This window comes from Sminthopsis crassicaudata, chromosome 5 (assembly GCF_048593235.1).
Source record: "Sminthopsis crassicaudata isolate SCR6 chromosome 5, ASM4859323v1, whole genome shotgun sequence".
Lineage (NCBI taxonomy): Eukaryota > Metazoa > Chordata > Mammalia > Dasyuromorphia > Dasyuridae > Sminthopsis > Sminthopsis crassicaudata.
Genome location: NC_133621.1, coordinates 127,847,760 through 127,867,368, shown reverse-complemented (window position 1 = coordinate 127,867,368; position 19,609 = coordinate 127,847,760). Strand labels below are relative to the sequence as shown.

Genomic DNA, 19,609 nt, shown 5'->3' with positions numbered 1-19,609 from the left:
CATGAGAATCTGCTTTTCCTTGAATAGAAAAACCTTTTGGAGAATGGGCCATGAGGACCAATTAATTAAAAGAAATATAAACTTGCTATGAAGCCTACCTGATTAGAGATTCCTCTGCAAAACTTGTTTCCTCTATTGTAGAAAGAAGTAAAATACAATTAAAACATGAATATCAATAAATGAAATTATGAATATAAATATTTAGAATATAATTTGTGAAACTTGGTTATGATGTGTTTGGTGGGATGTAACAATGACTTATACTATAGATAAATGTCTTAAATATCAAGGTTTTATGGGTGGAAAGAGGTCTTCTTAAAGTATTAGATATGTTACTGATTTGTTTACATTAACCATTTCATCTGTAGACTTCTTCATACTGAGAGCATAACATTACTAGCATATATAAATAGAAGGAATAAGCTGATATATGATTAATCTGGGCTTTTTGTGTAAGTACATTGAGAAAGGCCTTGTTTGTTTTACCTCTCTCATTACACTCCTCACAGATGGAATGTTTGGAGATATAGTACCACCACATTCAGTAAGACATGGCAGGACCTGTTTGGTCTATTCTGTAAATCAGGGCAGATCCAGAGAATGCTCTGTTTAGTATGACATAACATATTTCTAGCTCTTCTTCATGAGCAAGTGATCCAGAAAGAATGTACCTTGTATAGACCCTTAAAAGAAAGAGGTTGATGAGTTGCAAATCAATATATATATATATATATATATATATATATATACATATATATATATATATATATATATATATATATTTTTTTTTTTTTTTTTTTTTTTTTTTTTTCTTTTCAAACCTTCCTGGGGAGAGAAGCTAAAAACAAAACTAAAAAACTTATGATCTATGATGCACATCTATTATTTCTTCTGACTTTCTCCCCCTAAATATAGTTTAAAGATAGATAGTTTCCAGTGAAATAAGCACTTTTTTCTATCAACCATCACACTAGTCTAAAGGAAGCAACTAAGAGGTGACCATTTGTTCATTTCCCTGGGTACATTATTTTATTATTTGATTCATAACCATTCTTTAAATTTTATTTTCTTCAATCTGTCCAACAAGATGCTGCCAGATATCTTTTGAACTAATTATGTTCAACTAGAGATGAGATTTCAATTGTATGGAACTCACAGTGACAAAAATTTTCTCCATGTATACAAGCAATTTCTCTGCAAATTATAATCTTAGTGAGTTTGTGACTTGAGGAACTGAAAGGTTAAGCAACTTGTGTAAAAATCAACCAATCAGAATGTATTGAAGTGGGTTTTAAACCCATAACTTTTTGTACAGACCAGCCCTCTATACCGTCTTTCCCACTGGCTGGCACCTACAAGAGTGTTCATTTTGTTTACACCTTCATGAATTTTAGAATTCATCAATTCAGAGCATTTCTGTATTCAGTGGTCCTCAAACTTTTTAAATAGGGGGCCAGTTCACTGTCCTTCAGACTGTGGGAGGGCCTGACTATAGTAAAAACAAAAACTCAGAGTCTCCACCCCTCAGCCCATTTGCCATAATCTGTCGGGCTGCATAAACCATGGGCTGTAGTTTGAGAATCCCTAGTATAAAGCATAATAAATTCTGGGGATACTTAGTAACTATTTAATGAGTGACAAATATTGTTTCTCTCTATTAAAATGTAACTAAGCTAAAAATGTTATGCTTTATTGTGCAGGATACAAGTATTCCTAAACTCTTTCCCAAAGAGAGGAGGGTCAGAAGTCAGCTAAATTGACACAGGACAAAGCATACAGTTCTCCTCCCTAGTTAGATATGATCAGAAAAGATATGGTGCTTTTTAAAAGCACAAAACCTCTCTCAAAGCTAGAGAGGTGGCACATTGCTTCCAGTCTGATTTCATATCATAAACATGATTCAAAGAGGCAGTTTTATACTATGTGGCTAAATGGAATGTATATAATAAAGGAAAGAAGAATATTCATGCTTGATGGGCATCAATACATCACCTCTCCAGAGTCCCTTGTGGGAAAGAATCTCAAGCAACTTAAGTCTGATGGTTTAGAATCTCATACTTTAAAAAAAAAAATAATTAGAAAGTATTTAATCTGCACTATAGAATAATTGAAGTAAAACTTCAGTATAGTTAGCAATTACATGGTCATGCTGAAAATTTTATTAACATCATGTAGTAGCTGGGTGTTCTTTTCCTTTTTGTAGCATATATAAGCAATTAACTTGAACTACACACACACACACACACACACACACACACAAACAGAAGAAGATAGCTGGCAAAACTAATTAGTTATCTTTTTATATATAACATGGAGTGTACCTATAATAGGAATATATTCCATATAACACAAACAATATAATGTCAATATAAACATAAGTAGAATTAACTAAATTCAATAATAACATCAAAAAATGACCACTACAAAATAGTTTTAAAATTAGAAATTCCAAATGAATATATTTTAGATAAAAAGTTCAAACTCAACATTATTTTTCAAAAAATAGTAGAAATGCTAAACAGTTTTTACTACTATTTCCTCCTCCCCTGAACTCATCTCTTAATTATTCTTAATAAAATATTCAAATCATATCAAGTTCATAAGCTGTATACTACCTTGTAATGGTATACCATAAAGAAAATATCAATAGATCACATCTTATTTTGTTCTATGTAATGTCTAAATTAAATAAAAATAGTAAAAACACCAAAAAATAAAATTCTAATTAGAACAGCAACTGGAGTAGTTTAATTATTATTTGCATAAATATTTTTATTTGATTATTTCACAGAGTACCTTTCCCTGAAATTCTTGTTCCTGATTTCTGCACTGGAGATTTCTGCATTTTTATATCTATTTAAGGACAGGCATGAAAGGAATAGATGAAACAATGAAATCAGAAAAAAAAAAATGAAGCCAAGCAACTTTATTCTAAAGGGATGTAGGAATTGCTAGCATTTTATATATATATATATATATATAGTTTTACTTCCTCATTTCAAAAGTTTATGTGTCAGTCTGACAATTGGGTTACCTCTTCAAAGACACATAATCCCTCACTGTCCATACAATTTATCCCACTACCAAAAATATAATTCTCTTTTATTTACTTGCAATCTGGTTCCTCATCTAACAGCACAATACTCAAACACTACTTCCTTAATAAATGCTTTTGTACAAATAAAGTCATTATGTGCTATTATAGAAAGAGCAGGGCAAAAAGCAAAAATCAGTTTGTCCAAGCAGTGCAAGTAAGATGGCCTCTTTTTCTATGACCATTGAGATATGATTATCAATACTGTTAAGAGAATTTATCTTTACTACAAAAAACAAATTATTTATCTGGCATGTTCCCAATTTCTTGAGAAATGAACTGCTCTTTTAAATGAAATGCATAAAAATAATGAATTGCTACACACATATAGATCTAAATTAGTAGTTATCAAAAAACTTATCTAAACTGCATTTTACTCAAAGTACATTGAATAAAATTTAATTTATAGAGAATTTATAATCACTTTTACAGAGTTATTATGGATATAAATTATCAGTGTAATATGGATATACAGGAAATTAAGGATGGTATAAAATTTTTTTGATTACTATCATTTATAATAGGGTAAAGTCAGCTTAATTAAATACAAGTAAATATAAGTCACTTTGCCTATGAACTTTGATAATAATTAAGAATATTTTATTTTCTTGTCTTCTCCAACCCTCAAAAATGACATTCCTTTGAATTGCCTTGAATATACAAAATTGGTTGTTCAGGCTTTTCATATTCCCCTTAGAATTACACAGTTCTCCACTTAAGTTGGGCAGAAAAGACATAGGTTAAATCTCTATATATTTTAACATGATACTGTCTTAAATTTATGCAAATAATAAATTTTAAAACATTAGCTATCACATAATAAGTAATCACTGCCTGTCAAATTAAGAATGATTTTATAGCATATAATTTAGAATTAAAAGGCTTAGAAATCCTCTAATTGAATTCCTTCTTAGAGATAAACAAAAAGTTCATACACTAAATTATATTCCTAAGGAATTTCAGGATTTCCTAACCCCAAAGCTTTTCCTTTTCCCACTGCAAAATAATGTTTTAAAAAATAAGACCAAAACAAAACAGAACTATGAGAAGTACATATTTTTTGCAAAGATGAAAGTAAACCTGCTGTTAATAATGAATTTTCTTTTTGGATTGGATACCTCTAAAGTAATTTCCAATTCCAACTTTCTGTAACTATATTCTAATCGTTTTTACAGTGTTTTAGATGAAAAGAATGTAAGAGGGCATTTCAAATGCTTTACTTTGAAAATAAAAACAAGAGGAAAAAGATTCAAAAAGATGAAAGAATTAGTTAATGGCAGAGGCTGGACTAGAACACATGGTCCTAAATCCTGTCTGTCTTATCTATGTATACTACAACACTGACTCAGCTGAGATTATATTTTACTTATTGACAATAAGCAAATTGAATTATCAATTTTCAGAGGGCAGGAAAAAAAGGACTTTTGGAATCCAATGTTTTAGATAAACTGGCTTTCCCGCCATAACTGCAAATTAAAATATCAAAGTAATCATTAGAACTAGGGAATGTTCAACTTCAGAAAATAATAATTTGTTAAAGTATCAGAAAACTGAATTTTTAAAAACAAAATTGGGGTTATTCATAATTCATGTCTGCTGAAGAAATAATGTCAAGAAAGCAAGATATTGGTTCCAGGTAAGCAAAAATGACTACCAAACCCCAGGACTAGGGCTCTAGTCCATTCATTCTTTATAATAAGAGTTTGGTCCCCTTTGACAATATAATTTACATGAAAATTTATATGCAAAGGGTTTACTATTGGTAAAACTCAAGGAAAAGTATGAGGTTCTCACGGTATTATTGTTCTAAGTTTTGACTCCCAAACAATGAAGATTTAGCATTTATGGTGTTGGATTATTTACTCAAGTTCAAAGTGTAATGATAGGTTAAAACAATGCCATTACTGATATACTTACCTATCAAATAACAAATTTTACCAATTTTTGGATGAATAGGAAATAAATAACTATCTTATGGTAGAAAATCAATATTCAAAGGAAAACAAATATATCTTACAATAACAAATCATTATAATTAACTTATCTTTTTATTTATATCCCTAGTTTAACCTTTTATTTATGCATAAACTAGGATTTTGATTTGTATAAGAAATGTCATCAATTTCTATATATTTATAAAGTCAGTTCTACATTCTGATAATTTTGGAGTAGTAGATCTGTAAGGATATTTGAGTAACTAGCTAAAATTAAACCAACTTCTAGCCCTTTAAAGTTTAAAATGGTAATAGAAAAAAAATAGCACATATATGAATCTTAAGATTGCTCTTTCATTATCTTTTAAATTAACTATTTCTTTGAGTTTGTCAGCCCTACCTTCTTTGTCCAGGGAAAATCCAGCCAAAGTAAATCTAGTACCAGAAGCTGAACAACTGATTTGGGATGAAAGGTGCTGATTATGTTCCTTCTGTATTTCATATTGATTAATTAGTTGTCGATGACTGTATATAAAATAAAATATAAAAGATAAGTCTATATCAACCAAGATAAAAATTATAGGAACCAAATCTTTGTGTATCTCAAATTTAAATAATTAGATTATTGTTTGTTTTAATAAGGTCTGTATGGCAAAACTAACCATTCAATCTAGATGTAATACACTTGTCTTCTGAGTCACAGTTTTATAGAATTTAGGCTTAGATATGAAAAAGTCTATATAGGTCATTAACTGAGTCCCAGAAAAGATTACAGACATCCAAGGTCACATATATAGTGAGAGGTATGGTCTCTTCTCAGATCCTCTGGCTCCAAATTGAACACTTTTACCCCTATACCAAACTGCCTCTCTGTAAATTCAAATTCTGACTATCAACATTTGTGATTCTTTTTAGTTATTACTGATGAAGGAATCCAACGTATAATGTGATTTTTTCTAAAACTAACTTTAGGTTTATTATAATTGATGAGCATTAGCAAAGGTTAAAAAATTACAAAAAAATACTGCCTATTTAAATCAGATATTGTTATTAGTCATAGAACTTTTGTGAAGATGTAATAATAAAATGTATGTAAAACACAGGGAAACCTTAAAGATTTATAAAAATGGCAGATATTATCATCATTGGTACTTTTGAAATTCTAATCTTACATTATGTGACTCTGCCTTTTATCCTGTTCTCTTCTTTCCTACTGAACTTCGATAACCTAACTTTGTCATTTGCCTGATTTCTTCTTATTACCCTTAAATATGAAACATGTGAAAGTTGGATCTCTGGAGGTTGCCAGTTTGTCCTGAATCATGTTGAATCATGGGGCCCTTCTCAGAGCTGGGGTTTTCCAGTGTGCTTATCATATCCTTATTATGCAATTATGAAATCTCCAGTTATTTTAGATTAAATTATATAAAAATAATTAGAATTAATTTAGTACTTACATAGGATACCCACTAACATTAGCATACTGCTCAGCTGTCCATCCACCCGTATCTTGACAAGAGAGATCAACATCATATCGAAGAAGAAGATTGACTATGCCAGTTGGTTTATGACTGACAGCAATCATGAGTGCTGTTCTAGAATAACAAAGAAACAATTCATATTTAAGAATTTAAATGTCACATTTAATTAGATTTTTCTTGATATGCTGTCAAAATGGGTGCCCAATTTTTTTTGAAGGGTAATACCATATGCAAATTAGAAGAGTAAGAAATAATTTGCCTATCAGATATATGGGGAAGGGAAGTATTAATGAACAAACAAGAGATAGAAAGCATTATGAAATGTAAAAGAACATATTTTTTTGATAATATAATTTTGATAATATAAAGCTATTACATAAACAAAACCAATGCAACAAAGATTAGAAAGAAAGCTGGAAAACATCAAGTATCTATGATAAAGGTCTCACTTCTCAAATATATAGAAAAATAAGTCATATTTATGAGAATACAAAACATGTCCCAATTGATAAATGATCAAAGGATGTGTATAGTAAGTTTTCAGATGAAGAAATCAAAGCTCTCTATAGACAAATGAAGAAGTACTCTAAATCACTTTTGATTAGAGAAAGGTAATTTAAACCAACTTTGAAGTATCACTTCACACCTATCAGATGAGCTAATATGTCAAAAAAGGAAAATGATAAATTTTGGAAGACTACACAGGAAAATTGGTACACTAATGCGCTATTGGTAGAGTTGTGAACATTAATCCAACCATTCTGAAGAGCAATTTGGAGCTATGCCCAAAAGGTAATAAACAAATGTTCTCAGATTCATGTCAAACAACTTACAGGCATAATTATTTTTTCCTTGAGATTTATAAAATTAAAACTAATTAAACTATTGAAATAATAAAATTAAGAGGTGCTTTTATGAAAAAAAAAAAACCCAGATAAATCTTTGATTAGGAAAAATAAAGAAAAAAACCAAATAGGCAGCATCAAAAATGAAAAGGATGAATTTACCACCAATAAAAAAATTTAAAGCAGTAATTAGGAGCTATTTTGCCCAACTGTATGACAGCAAATCTGACAATCTAACTGAAAGAGGTGAATATTTACAAAAATTTAAATTGCCCAGATTAACAGAAAAGGAAATAAACTACTTAAATAGTCTCATTTTAGATGAAGAAATTGAACAAGCCATTAATGAATTACCTAAAAAATCTCCAGGACCAGATGGATTTACAAGTGAATTCCAGGAAACATTTAAAGAGCAATTAATTTCAATACTATGTAAACTATTGGGAAAAATAGGTAAAGAAGGAGCCCTGCCAAATTCCTTCTATCACACAAATATGGTACTGGTACCTAAACCAGAAAGAGCCTGGTTTCACAGAGAGAAAATTACAGATCAGTCTCCCTAATGAATATTGATGCAAAAATTTTAAATAAAATGTTAGCAGAGATTACAAGAATTTATCAGTAGAATAATACACTATGTCCAAGTTGGATTTCTACCAGGAATTCAAGGAATTCAAGGAATTCAATATCAGGAAAACTATTATCATAATCTACCATATCTGTAACAAAACCAACAGAAAGCAATAGATGCAGAAAAAGCTTTTGAGAAAATATAGCACGGATTCCTATTAAAACACTAGAAAAGGGTGCTTTCCTTAAGATAATGAGCATTTATCTAAAACCTACAGCAAACATTATTTATAATGGAGAGAAGAATATCAAGGGAATTAATGAAAAAAATACAAAGGGTGGTGGCTTAGCAGTACCAAACCTAAAACTATATTATAAAGTAATAGTCATCAAAACCATTTGGTATTGGCTAAGAAATAGAGTGGTGGATCAGTGGAATAGATTAGACACACATGACACAATCAAGGCCCTTAGTAATCTAGTATTTGATAAATCTCCAAATACCAGGTTTTAAATTATTAAAATATATATATTTTTCAAATTTTCAAAATATATACATAGATATTTTTCAGCATTCATCCTGGCAAAACCTTGTGTTCCAAAATTTTTTTCTTCCTTTTCTCCCACTCCCTCCCCTAGACAGCAAGTAATCTAATACATATTAAATATATGCAATTCTTCTATACATATTTCCACAATTATGCCCTACAGGAAAAAACAGATCAAATAGGAAAAAAAATGAGAAAGAAAACAAAATGCAAGCAAACAACAAAAAAGTAAAAATGCCATATTGTAATCCATACTCAGTGCCCACAGTCCTCTCTCTGGGTACAAATGGCTTTTTTCATCACAAGACCATTGAAACTGGCCTGAATCATCTCATTATTGAAAAGAACCACATTTGTCAGAATTGATCACCATATAATCTTGTTGTTGTTATGTCCAATGTTCTCCTGGTTCTACTCATTTCACTTAGCCTCAATTCATGTAAATCTAATTTCTGAAATCATCCTGTTTGTTTCTTATAAACCATAATATTCCATAATATTCATATATCATAACTTATTCATTCTCCAACTTATGAGCAGCCATTCAATTTCCAGTTTCTCGCCACTACAAAAAGAGCTGCTACAAACATTTTTTGTGCATGTCCTTTTCCCTTTTTAAAGATCTCTTTGGGTTACAGGCCCCATATTGAGACTTCTGGATCAAAGAGTATGCACAGTTTGATAACCCTATAGGCATGTTCCAAATTGCTCTCCAGAATGGTTGGGTCAGTTCACAACTCTACCAACAATGTATTAGTATATTAGTTTTTCCACATCCCCTCCAGCATTCATCATTATCTTTTTCTGTCATCTTTGCCCATCTGAGAGACAGGTAATAACACCTCAGAGTTATCTTAATTTGAATTTCTCAGATCATTAGTGATTTAGAGCATCTTTTAATATGAGTAGAAATGGTTTTAATTTCTTTATCTGAAAATTATCTTTTCATATTCTTTGCCCATTTATCAATTGAAGAATGGCTTGAATTCTTTTAAATTTGAGTCAATTCTCTCTATTTTAGAAATAAGGCCTTTATCATACCTTAAATGTAAAAACATTCTCATTTTATTGCTTCCCTTGTAATCTTGTTTGCATTAGTCTTGTTTGTATAAACCCTTTTTAACTTAATGTCATCATCATTATCCATTTTGCATTCTATAATGTACTCTAGTTCTTCTTTGGCCACACATTCCTTCCTTCTCCACAGATCTGAAAGGTAGACTATCCTTTGTTCTGCTAATTTGCTTATAGCATCACTCTTTATGTTTAAATCATGAACCCATTTTGACCTTATTTTGATATAGGGTGCTAGGTGTGGGTCAATGCCTAGTTTCTGCCATCCTAATTTTCAATTTTCCCAGCAATTTTTGTCAAATAGTGAATTCTTATCCAAGAAGCTGGAGTCTTTGGATTTACCAAACACTAAATTACTATAATCATTGACTATTACGTCTTGTGAACCTCATGTATTCTACTAATGGACTACTCTATTTCTTAGCCAGTACCAAAATAATATTGATGACCTCTGCTTTATAATACAGTTTTAGGTCTGACACAGCTAGACCACCTTCATTTGTATTGTTTCCATTAATTCCCTTGAAATTCTTGACCTTTTGAAAAACTATTTGACAAAAATTGGTGGGGAAACTGGAAAATAATAGTCAGAAACTCAGCATAGACCTACACCTCAGACCCCATAACAAAACAAGGTCAAAATGAATACATGATTTGAGCATAAAGGATGATACCATAAACAAATTAAGAGAGCAAGAGAAAATTTATCTATCAGATAACCAATCATTTCTGAATGTTAAGATCGTATCAGTTCTATAGCTTTTTTGGGATGATGTCAAGTTTTTCCCATGTAAATGTTAAAATCATACAAGATTCTATGACACATGCCACCCAAAGGGATAACTTTGTTCAGTAAGTATCAACATTGTTCAGTAAGTATCAGCATTAAACTAGATATAAATAGTGAGACATATGCTCACCTCAGATTGTTTGCCAGTGTTAAGCAGGATGTCCTGCACAGAATCCAAATAGTATAGATATTGCACATGGTAAAAAAAATTCCAAATGCTCCATTTTCTTATGACATTGTGCAAACTGCATCAAATCATGAAACATGAAAAAGGCTCCTTGATGAAATTCAAACTTAATAAAAAGACACTGGTCTCAGAATCCACTCTGAAAAAGTGGATGAAAAGTATTTTCTAGATTCCCCATCTAGTTGGTCTATCTATATCTTTGTAGATGTGTTTATATGTATAGACATACACGCACACATACTGTCTTCATGACCACTTAAGAACAATTAAACACTGGGAAAAAGGAGATCCAACTGGATCTCATTTGAGAAACTACATAGCACTTCCAATGATCCCATTGCCACAAATGCCAATCTCAGGAGAATCAAAATTGTTGATAGTACCAAAGGCCAAGGAGATATGCACAGTGAGTATAAGTAAGTAATAATAACTTTGATGTATTAAGTGATATCAAAGCCATGAACTGTTGCAGAGTTATTAAATAGTAGTTTTTCTTTTCACAATTGATGTTTGGTGATATTTTTCATCTTTTTTGCAATGATCATTTTTAATTGTTGTTCTCACTCAGTATCCAATGATTTAAGTTGTTCTTATTCTCTAGAAACTTTAAAAAAAATTTTAACTTTAATTACTACTATACCTTTTAGCCTTATCTGAGGTATTCACATTTGCTCCATTCTTTAAGAAAAAATCTACCATATCATGGTTATTTTCTGTAACTGCAAGCAAAAGCGGTGTATAGCCTTCCTGCAAAATCATCATAAAGATATTTTTACAGTATGCAAGAATTCTATATATACTTAATTCAGCTTAAGACATTTTGTGAACATCTTGTGAATTTGCTAATGACATGTTAAGGAGGCATGTTACAATGGAACTTTAAAGTGAGAAGCCAAGGGCATAAAACTTGCTTCTGTTTGTTAGTTAATCCCTATGTGACCATAAAGCAAATTATATAACCTCTTTGGGCCTTAGTTTTCATATTTATAAAATGATATCATGAAACCAGGTATCTCAAATTCCTTCTGGCTATTAATTTGTAATCTGAAGATTAAAAACCCATGATTTATAGGAGATTATTTCATATTATTTCCATATTATTAGGGTATCTCCTTTCTTGTCATCTCCATTTCATGATCAATTATTGTCTACATGTAGCCAACCTTATTTCCTGAGAACTCTGTTAAGCTAAAACTATACCCTTGTCAGTTTTAAAGTTGACTAGTTCTCTTTACCCATTTCTCTCTAGCACATGCAACCAACTCCAAAACTAAAGAAAGTTTTGCCTTGAGGAGATTAAACCTAAAATAAAGTAATTTACCTGGCATTTTCCCTCTCTTCCCAATTATCGTAATATGAAATATGTTTTTCCCCCCTCTCAAGTGGCAGTGATCAAGAATTAAGTACTTCTAGAAAGGCAATGATGGGTAATCATTAGGATAAAGAAAAAAACTCAACCCATATAAGCTTAAGACTTTGTTCTTGTGAAAATCTGTGTATAATTATACTTAGATACGTTTTTTAAAAAGATTTTAAAAAATCATGACATTTCTTCAGGACAAGTTAACATTTTATTATCATAAGTAAATTAGGTCTATATGTAGAAAAGCATTGTAGATAATATCTGGTAGAACTATTGCATTCTAGGGAGCAAACCTACTATATATTATGCAAAGGAGAGATTAGAGAGATAGATGTGATAGAATAGATAGAAAGCTAGCTTCAAAGTCAGTAAGAATTAGATTGAAGGCCCACTGCTGCCACATATATTGGCTGAGTGATCCAGGGACACACTCCAAGATAGTCCCTTAAACAAGGTTTTTTTGTGAAACGGATCATTTTCCAGAATGTTTTTAAATGCCTAAAATATATAGAATACAAACAAAGCCAATCATGTTGAAGTAAATAAAGTTACTGTTGTCTTTTAAGTTCATGGATTCCAGATTAAGAATTCCTACTCTTAAATTAAATCATAGAACAACAGACCCTGGTTTAAATCAGTAAAGGGATTTTCCTCATTAGGAGTTCCATTGTGAATCAAATCTCCTCTTGAGTTCTGCCCCCCTTTTCCTTTCCTTACCCCTCCAAGCATTAGAAAATTCCAAAGGTCAATAAATTTTGATTACAGAATCATTTTAAGTTATTTTCATTAAAGAAAAAGTCTCCATGAATAAATGAATGATATATGAATTGGACACTATCTGATTATATATTTTAGCTCATAAATTATTATACAAGAAGTGGGCTTCTACCTTGTTTTTTGCTTCAATATCACCTTTATGTTTAAGCAGCTGTGCTGCTATGGCTTTGTTCTGACCAGAGGCAGCATAGTGAAGTGCAGTATTGTTGTTGAACTCCACAAGATTAACATCCGCACCATGTTCAAGCAGGATTGTTGTACACTCCTCTTGCTGACACTGTACTGCCTGTCAGTATAATATAGAGAAAGATATAATTCTCTAATATAAAATTTAGTATATTAAAATATCATTAATAATATTTAAATAAATTAGTAAAGCATATTTTCTTAGTCAAAGAGAGAAATCAAAATACATTTCATTGATCAGCATGGTTAACTAATGCATACCTTAATTAAAGGTGTTCGATTTTCATTGTCACACAAGTTTAGTTTGCATTTTCCCTCTAATAAGAGAGACACAACATCTGGATATCCTTTAGCACAAGCCAGGTGGAGAGGGGTCCTATGGAAATGAGAACAATGTGATTGATAGAAATGAGAGCAATATGACTGTTCAATCTGTACTACAACAATCAAATATGTGTCATTGTTAGTTTAATTTTAACATAATATGCATTATTCTTATTCCCAAACTGTAATTCATTGCCAAACTAAATAAAACTTGGCCTCTCTCATCACCTAAAGAAATTCAAAATATGCATTAACTCTCATTGCTGGATATGATTTTGCCAGAGAGAGAAAAAAAAAAATCCAGCAGATAGATTAAGATTTCACTACCGCTTGGCATGAGAACTCTTGGCATGAGATCGTTCACCTCTCCTTAGGCAACTTGCTGGTCCCTCTTATACCTTGGGACTCACCATATTGATATCTGACTTAATGTAGACATCCTACTGGCATAGCCCACTGTAACTCAGAACCCATGAATAACCCATGAGAACCCATGGTCTGCCAGTCTCATTGGTAACTCAGATTACGGGTGTGAATCACCAGGCCTGCCTGTTAAGCCTAATAACTTTTTCCCACTAAGAGTATTCACAATTATAAAACAATTTAGTAAAGCAGCTAGCTCACATTTACATTTTATATTTTTACATTATATATTACATATACACATTACATATTATATATTTATACAAGCACATGTACATTATTTGTGCATTCTCCATTGAAGCCTTACTGCAATGCTGCATTGTACAGTGGAAGTAGCTCTCTATTGCTAAAGGTTATTCCAGCAAGGTATATGTATTGGTAGTTCTACCATGCTGGAAAGGCTTGCAGTAAAAGCCTGGTATGTCTGCTTTCCACAAACCAATCTAATTAAGATCATAAAGAAGGATGAAATTTTTATTGATGGATAAATTGCAAAGATCATCTTTGTTGTTCAGTTATTTCACTCCTATTTGACTCTTTCTGGGGGGAGATGAAATGAAGCCTTTTATTATGGAGATTATGGAGAGAACTTAAAAAAAATTCAGTTCAATTTACATTAATTTTCTCTTTCTCAATCCAGTGTACTTCATTCTTATGATTAAGGTAGACTCTTTTACTCAAAAAATAGGATAAGGAAAATAAAGAGAGAGGGTGAAAGAGCAATATTCCTCCGAAGGAGTTAGTAGAAAGAGGGAAAGGAATTTTAAAAATGGGTTTATGTACATTTGTGAAATTGCTTAAGCAGGAGACTAAGCAATGAATAGTGAAATAAATCAAAAAGGAAACAAAGCATCATAAAATATTCATATTAGAGGAAAAGAGAAAAATATTGAGTTAGCCATCTTGCTTGTTGAGCTACATCATGGTGGAAGGACAACTTAGTTGCTGTACATTTTCAGGGAGAACAACCATAAAAGTAGAGGAGAGAAAAGTCTTAAAGACAGTTTTCATTGAATTTATATGTAGCTGATGCTTGCAAATTCAATATTCTTTTCACTGTTTCAATCATTTTTGAGTGTGTCTATATAATAAGTACAATTAATCTTAAAATTAGTGAACAATTAAACAGTTGACAACTGGTGAGGGTACTCTGATTGCTATTGAACACATTTAAAAGTATATAAACCTTGAAGAAGCACTCATTTTTTTTTTTTTTTTGATTGTCATACTGATTGGCTGTAGAATTTAGTTTTAGTAAACAGTTGGATTTTAAGTCAATGGTTACCTATACCTATTTTCATTATCATTACTATATTTAAGTGATTTTGAATAATCATAACAAAAACATTTTATGACTATACATCCTGAACCTAATTAAACTGCAAATCACAAAATATGCTTTAGAAGATGGTTAGTAAGTCAGTCATCTATGAAGGCTTTTGTCTTTAAATGTTTCAGTGAGCCAGTACCTTAGCTACTTTAACCTATAGGCCTGTTGCCTATGCTTTTATTTCTTGGATTTTAGGATAAGTAAAAATATTAAGCAACACTCAAAATATAGCCTGCAACTTTTAATTTCCAAAATTAATGACAGATATTAAAAATGACATGAATGTAAGTATACATCAAGAGAGGGTTCCATTGCTTCTAAAATTACTTGTGTATTTTCACAAATTAAGAAATGATACAAAATTCAGTTTGGACAAATGGAGAATAATGTACTTTGAACCATCAAATTTCCAGCCAGGATTTCACAGATTTTCAGTATTTAACAAACAAAATAAAACATACATGATCTTTAAAAATTTGGAATTCCCTATGCACAATTTCTATGACTAATATTTAAAGGTCCTATTGTATATTATTTAATAAACTCAAGAGATACAGCATAGCATGGGAGATAGAAAACTATCCTGAAAGCTTGAAGACTACTTGGTTCAAGTCCTAGCTCTGACACATACTGGCTGTTGATACTGGGACAAGTCATTTGACTTCTCACTGATCTAAACAATTTTCTGAGATTCTAAATTGTGGAGAAGATTCTGACCTGCAGTAGTAAAAGGAATTTCTTATTATCAATGAAAACACATATCCAGTCTATATTCCATGAGAGATTATCACATATCATATCAATATATGATATATTAATATATCATATAATTGGGCACCTATGTTAGTATGCTGAGAGAGTAATGAAGCTAATTCTACAAACCAGTCTCCTTACATTATAGTAATTACTTAATATCTGTTTTTTACTTGTCTTTATATGGAAATCATCTTCTAAATATTTTAAATTAAAAATAAGGGGGGCAGCTAGGTGACACAGTGGATAGAGCACCAGCCTTGAATTCAGGAGAACCCGAGTTCAAATCTAAAATCAGACACTTAACACTTCCTAGCTGTGTGACCCTAAGCAAATCACTTAACCCCAATCTCAAGAAAAAAAAAATGAAAATAAGGATAATTTGTTTTCAAGAATTTAGGATTAATTTGGGGGATGGAAGTTCTTATTAGATTTAAAAGAAAAAATAAATGGATGAGATGATACTCCTTTGAATATATGTCATTTGTGGAATGAATTGCATTTTCTATGAGTATTAAGAGTCTCCTACTCTATACTGGATATAAGAGATTGGCCTATTTTCGGTAGTTTGGTTTGAGAGAATAAGCAAGAAGTAGACACTGACTGTTTGCTCATACTAGCACGACATTCCTGCTCCTGACTCATGGAAATCTCTCCTTTCTCCTCTCCATCTCTTGTGCTATTTGGCTTACTGAAATCTCAGCTAAAATCCTACTTTCTATAAGAAGACTTCTCCAATCTCCCTCAATGCTTATGTCTTTCTTGGTTGATTATTTTTTAGTTCATCCTGTTTGTAGTATCATGTTTGTACTTAACTATTTTCATGTTGCCTTCCCCATTGGAATGTGAGTGCATTCACAGTAGGGACCTCTTTGATCATTCTTTGTATACCCAGCTTATATATTAGTTACATAGTAGACGATAAATATTTGTTTTCTAAGTGCTCTTTATACATAACACTCCATCTCCTGACACTAAGTGTTTTCACTGACTGTCTCCATGCCTGGGATGCTCTTCATTTCCATCTCCTGGCTTCCTTTAAGGCTCAGCTAAAGTCTTGTCTTCTATAAGAAGCCTTTCTCCATCTTCCTTAAAACTAGTGCTTTCCTTCTGAGCTTGTCTGTATATTATTTATATATAGTTGTTTTCACCCACATTATTTTACATTCTCACTGTCCTTTCCAAAACTTCATACTTTTTCAACATATATATCAATATTCCCCTAAACATCCTTGCTTCACAGTTAACTTTAACTTTGTCATTTCATATGATCTAATTCTTCATCCCATCCAGCCTGATACAAAACTAGCTATACCTTTGCCCAGAAATGCAGTACTACTATACTTTCAAATTCTAAATTTCTCTTATCCTATTCATAATCTGTTATCATTCCACCTCTTCCTTTGCCTTGCAAACTGAAACTTTTTCATCTAGACTATGGCCTTTAATCAAAGGCCATCACTTCTGTACAAGATACATTTCTCTCCTTTCCCCATCTTGACTCATTGGTGAATCATTCAATATGTTTGTTAAATACTAGTCCAGTCATCCCTTATTATATTGCCATTGAGTATTAAGCCTTGAATTACTCTTGCCATCTGCTGCCTATGCTATTATACACATACTGCTAAGTAAAGATAGAGAAAATTATGTAACTGTGTTTACTTGGTGAACTACAAATTTATGTTATATAACCTCGTTTGGGCTCTCACTGAAGCAAGGCAATCCATTTGTATTACATCTCCCTAAACAATTCACTATCCCACTTACCCCAGCAGTTCTTCCAAACTTTTGCTTTCCTTCCATAATTTACTCTGCACCTTCTCAGCTAAAATTTTTGCCTCATAGTTTATAGAAAAAACTGAGGCCATTACCTAAGGTTTCCTTTTCCCCTCTCACCTCATATCATCTAAATGCCTTCTGCCATTATCTTTTTCTTAATCTATCCTAACATGAAGAGAGGCCCCTTCCCCTTGCCAATGAAAATGCCTTTACATTTATAAGTGATAGCATTCTATCTTATCTCCTTCAACAGCTTGCCCCCTCATATTCCTATTCTCACTTAATTTCACTTTTTCTCTGTATCCTAGCTATTTCCCTACTTGATCACAAACTTGTCCATGTCTTTGCCTCTATTCTCCAAAAAATCTTTACCTGATCAATCCATCCCTGCTATCACCCCACATCTCTCCTGTCTTTTTTCCCCTCTGAGGTAAATGGGGTTAAGCCATTTACCCAGGGTCACACAGCTAGGAAATGTTAAGTGTCTGAGTTCAGATTTTCTTCTGTCTTTTGTAGCTAGATGCCAGGAAGGAACTGTTGACAAAAAATGTCTGCACTTTTTCTCTTGTCATTTTCTTTTAACACTTTACAATCTGGCTTCCAAACTCTTTAAAAATACTAATGGCCTCTTAATTACCAAATCTAATGGTGTTTTTTCTATTCTCATCTTTTACCTCCCTAAAACCTTTGAAACTGTCACCTTTTTCTCCTTGATATTCCCTTCTCTTCAGGTTTTGTAACTCTGCTCTCTCCTGGCTCTCCTCCTAAGCATCAGGTCCTCTCCTTTTCAGTCTCCTTTGCTGATTAAGACCCCTATCTGACTGAACACCGAGAATTCAGGGACAATACCTGTTCCCACATCTTCCTGAGTTCAAATTTGACCTCAGATATTTAACAGTTATGCCACCATGAGCATGTAACTTATGTTTGCCTCAATTTCCTTATCTATAAAAATGAGCTGGCGAAGTTACCGGCAAACCATTCCATTAATTTTACCAAGAAAACCCCCCAAATGCTGTCAATGTTAGTCCCATATTTCAACAGAATAGTATTTGCTCTCATATCGCTACGGATTAAAAATAAATTGGTTGGACTCTGGCTAAAAGTAAGATGAAGGAGCTTCCCATTCATTAAAAATGGACAGGCAGGAATTGGGAAGTAATCCAGGTTTCAGGACTTGCTATCTGATCTCCAAGATGCAAAACCTGACTCTGATCCTGTCCCAGGTGCTGAGGGAGACTGGTTTTCCAAGGGTTAGTTCGAGGAGCGGAGGGCAAAGGGAGAGGGATCTACATACAACGCATGCAGGGATTGGGAGGGTGTCTTGGCTCCTCTTTGTGGGGGATGGGGGCTTCTCTTCTCTCCCCCCATCCCCCAACTCCTGCTCTTACCGCTTCATTTTATCCAAATCATTCACGTCGTGTTTCCCGACCAGCAGCAGCTGCTGGACCTTCGCCACATCCCCGACCGAGGCAGCTTTGTGGAGCTTCCCGAGGTCCTTGTCCCGGATAAGGTATCCTGCGTTGGTGTCGGACTCTGGGACCCCGCAGTCCCTCCGCGGGATGGCGAAGGTGCGAGAGTGTCCTTTCCTGCTGCGGAAGCTGAAAATCTTCTTCATCATGATGGCAGACTTCAGGGGCCGTCGGAAGAACTCTCAGGGAGTCCTCCCTTGGCCCCCTCAACCTTCTCCGAGGCCTAGGCTCGGCTCCAGATTTAAAGGGGGAAATTTCAATAACTGGCCCCTGGAGGTTCAGAGGCCTGCGAGGGAGCAGCGGTTATAACTAATTGAAACTGCATCCTTGGTACCTACGAGAGGCGGAACTGAACTCTGCCTGTGTTTGTCCGATTGGGGGCCACGAGAATGGACTCAACTGTAAAGTCACGCACGGGTGAGCGCACCTATACTCGATCCGTTAGCTCTCAGTACCGTGAGTCCAAAGCTCCAGGTCGCGAGAGTCCAGGTCTGGGATTCAAATATTGCTACCGGTTCTGTTGCTAACTTTTCTGATGATGGACAAAGCACTTCCTCTCTGAGGAATCTCGTTTCTTCTGTAAATAACGACTTTTTAGTAGCTTAACTCCCAAGTCTCTTGCAACTCTTAATAATTTCTTGAAGCCCATATTTAACCAATTTCAGGTTGCCTGCAA

The 19,609-nt window shown here is 33.0% G+C and overlaps 1 protein-coding gene across 2 annotated transcripts in view; it reads right to left on the bottom strand.

The window, feature by feature from the left end:
* LOC141543250 (coiled-coil domain-containing protein 144A-like) overlaps nucleotides 1-19,378 on the bottom strand; it is a 76,696-nt gene extending 57,318 nt beyond the window's left edge. The window contains exons 1-8 of one of the 2 annotated variants that reach the window (XM_074268190.1): nucleotides 18,853-19,378; nucleotides 13,111-13,225; nucleotides 12,776-12,949; nucleotides 11,164-11,270; nucleotides 6,486-6,623; nucleotides 5,429-5,553; nucleotides 2,797-2,853; nucleotides 99-132 (exon numbers count right to left, since the gene is read on the bottom strand). In XM_074268190.1, coding sequence (XP_074124291.1) covers nucleotides 99-132; nucleotides 2,797-2,853; nucleotides 5,429-5,553; nucleotides 6,486-6,623; nucleotides 11,164-11,270; nucleotides 12,776-12,949; nucleotides 13,111-13,225; nucleotides 18,853-19,082 — 980 coding nt within the window. In that variant the 5' untranslated portion in view covers nucleotides 19,083-19,378. The remainder of the gene's footprint in view (nucleotides 1-98; nucleotides 133-2,796; nucleotides 2,854-5,428; nucleotides 5,554-6,485; nucleotides 6,624-11,163; nucleotides 11,271-12,775; nucleotides 12,950-13,110; nucleotides 13,226-18,852) is intronic. The other variant, XM_074268191.1, reaches the window with a different exon arrangement.
* Between the last annotated feature and the right edge of the window lie 231 nt (nucleotides 19,379-19,609).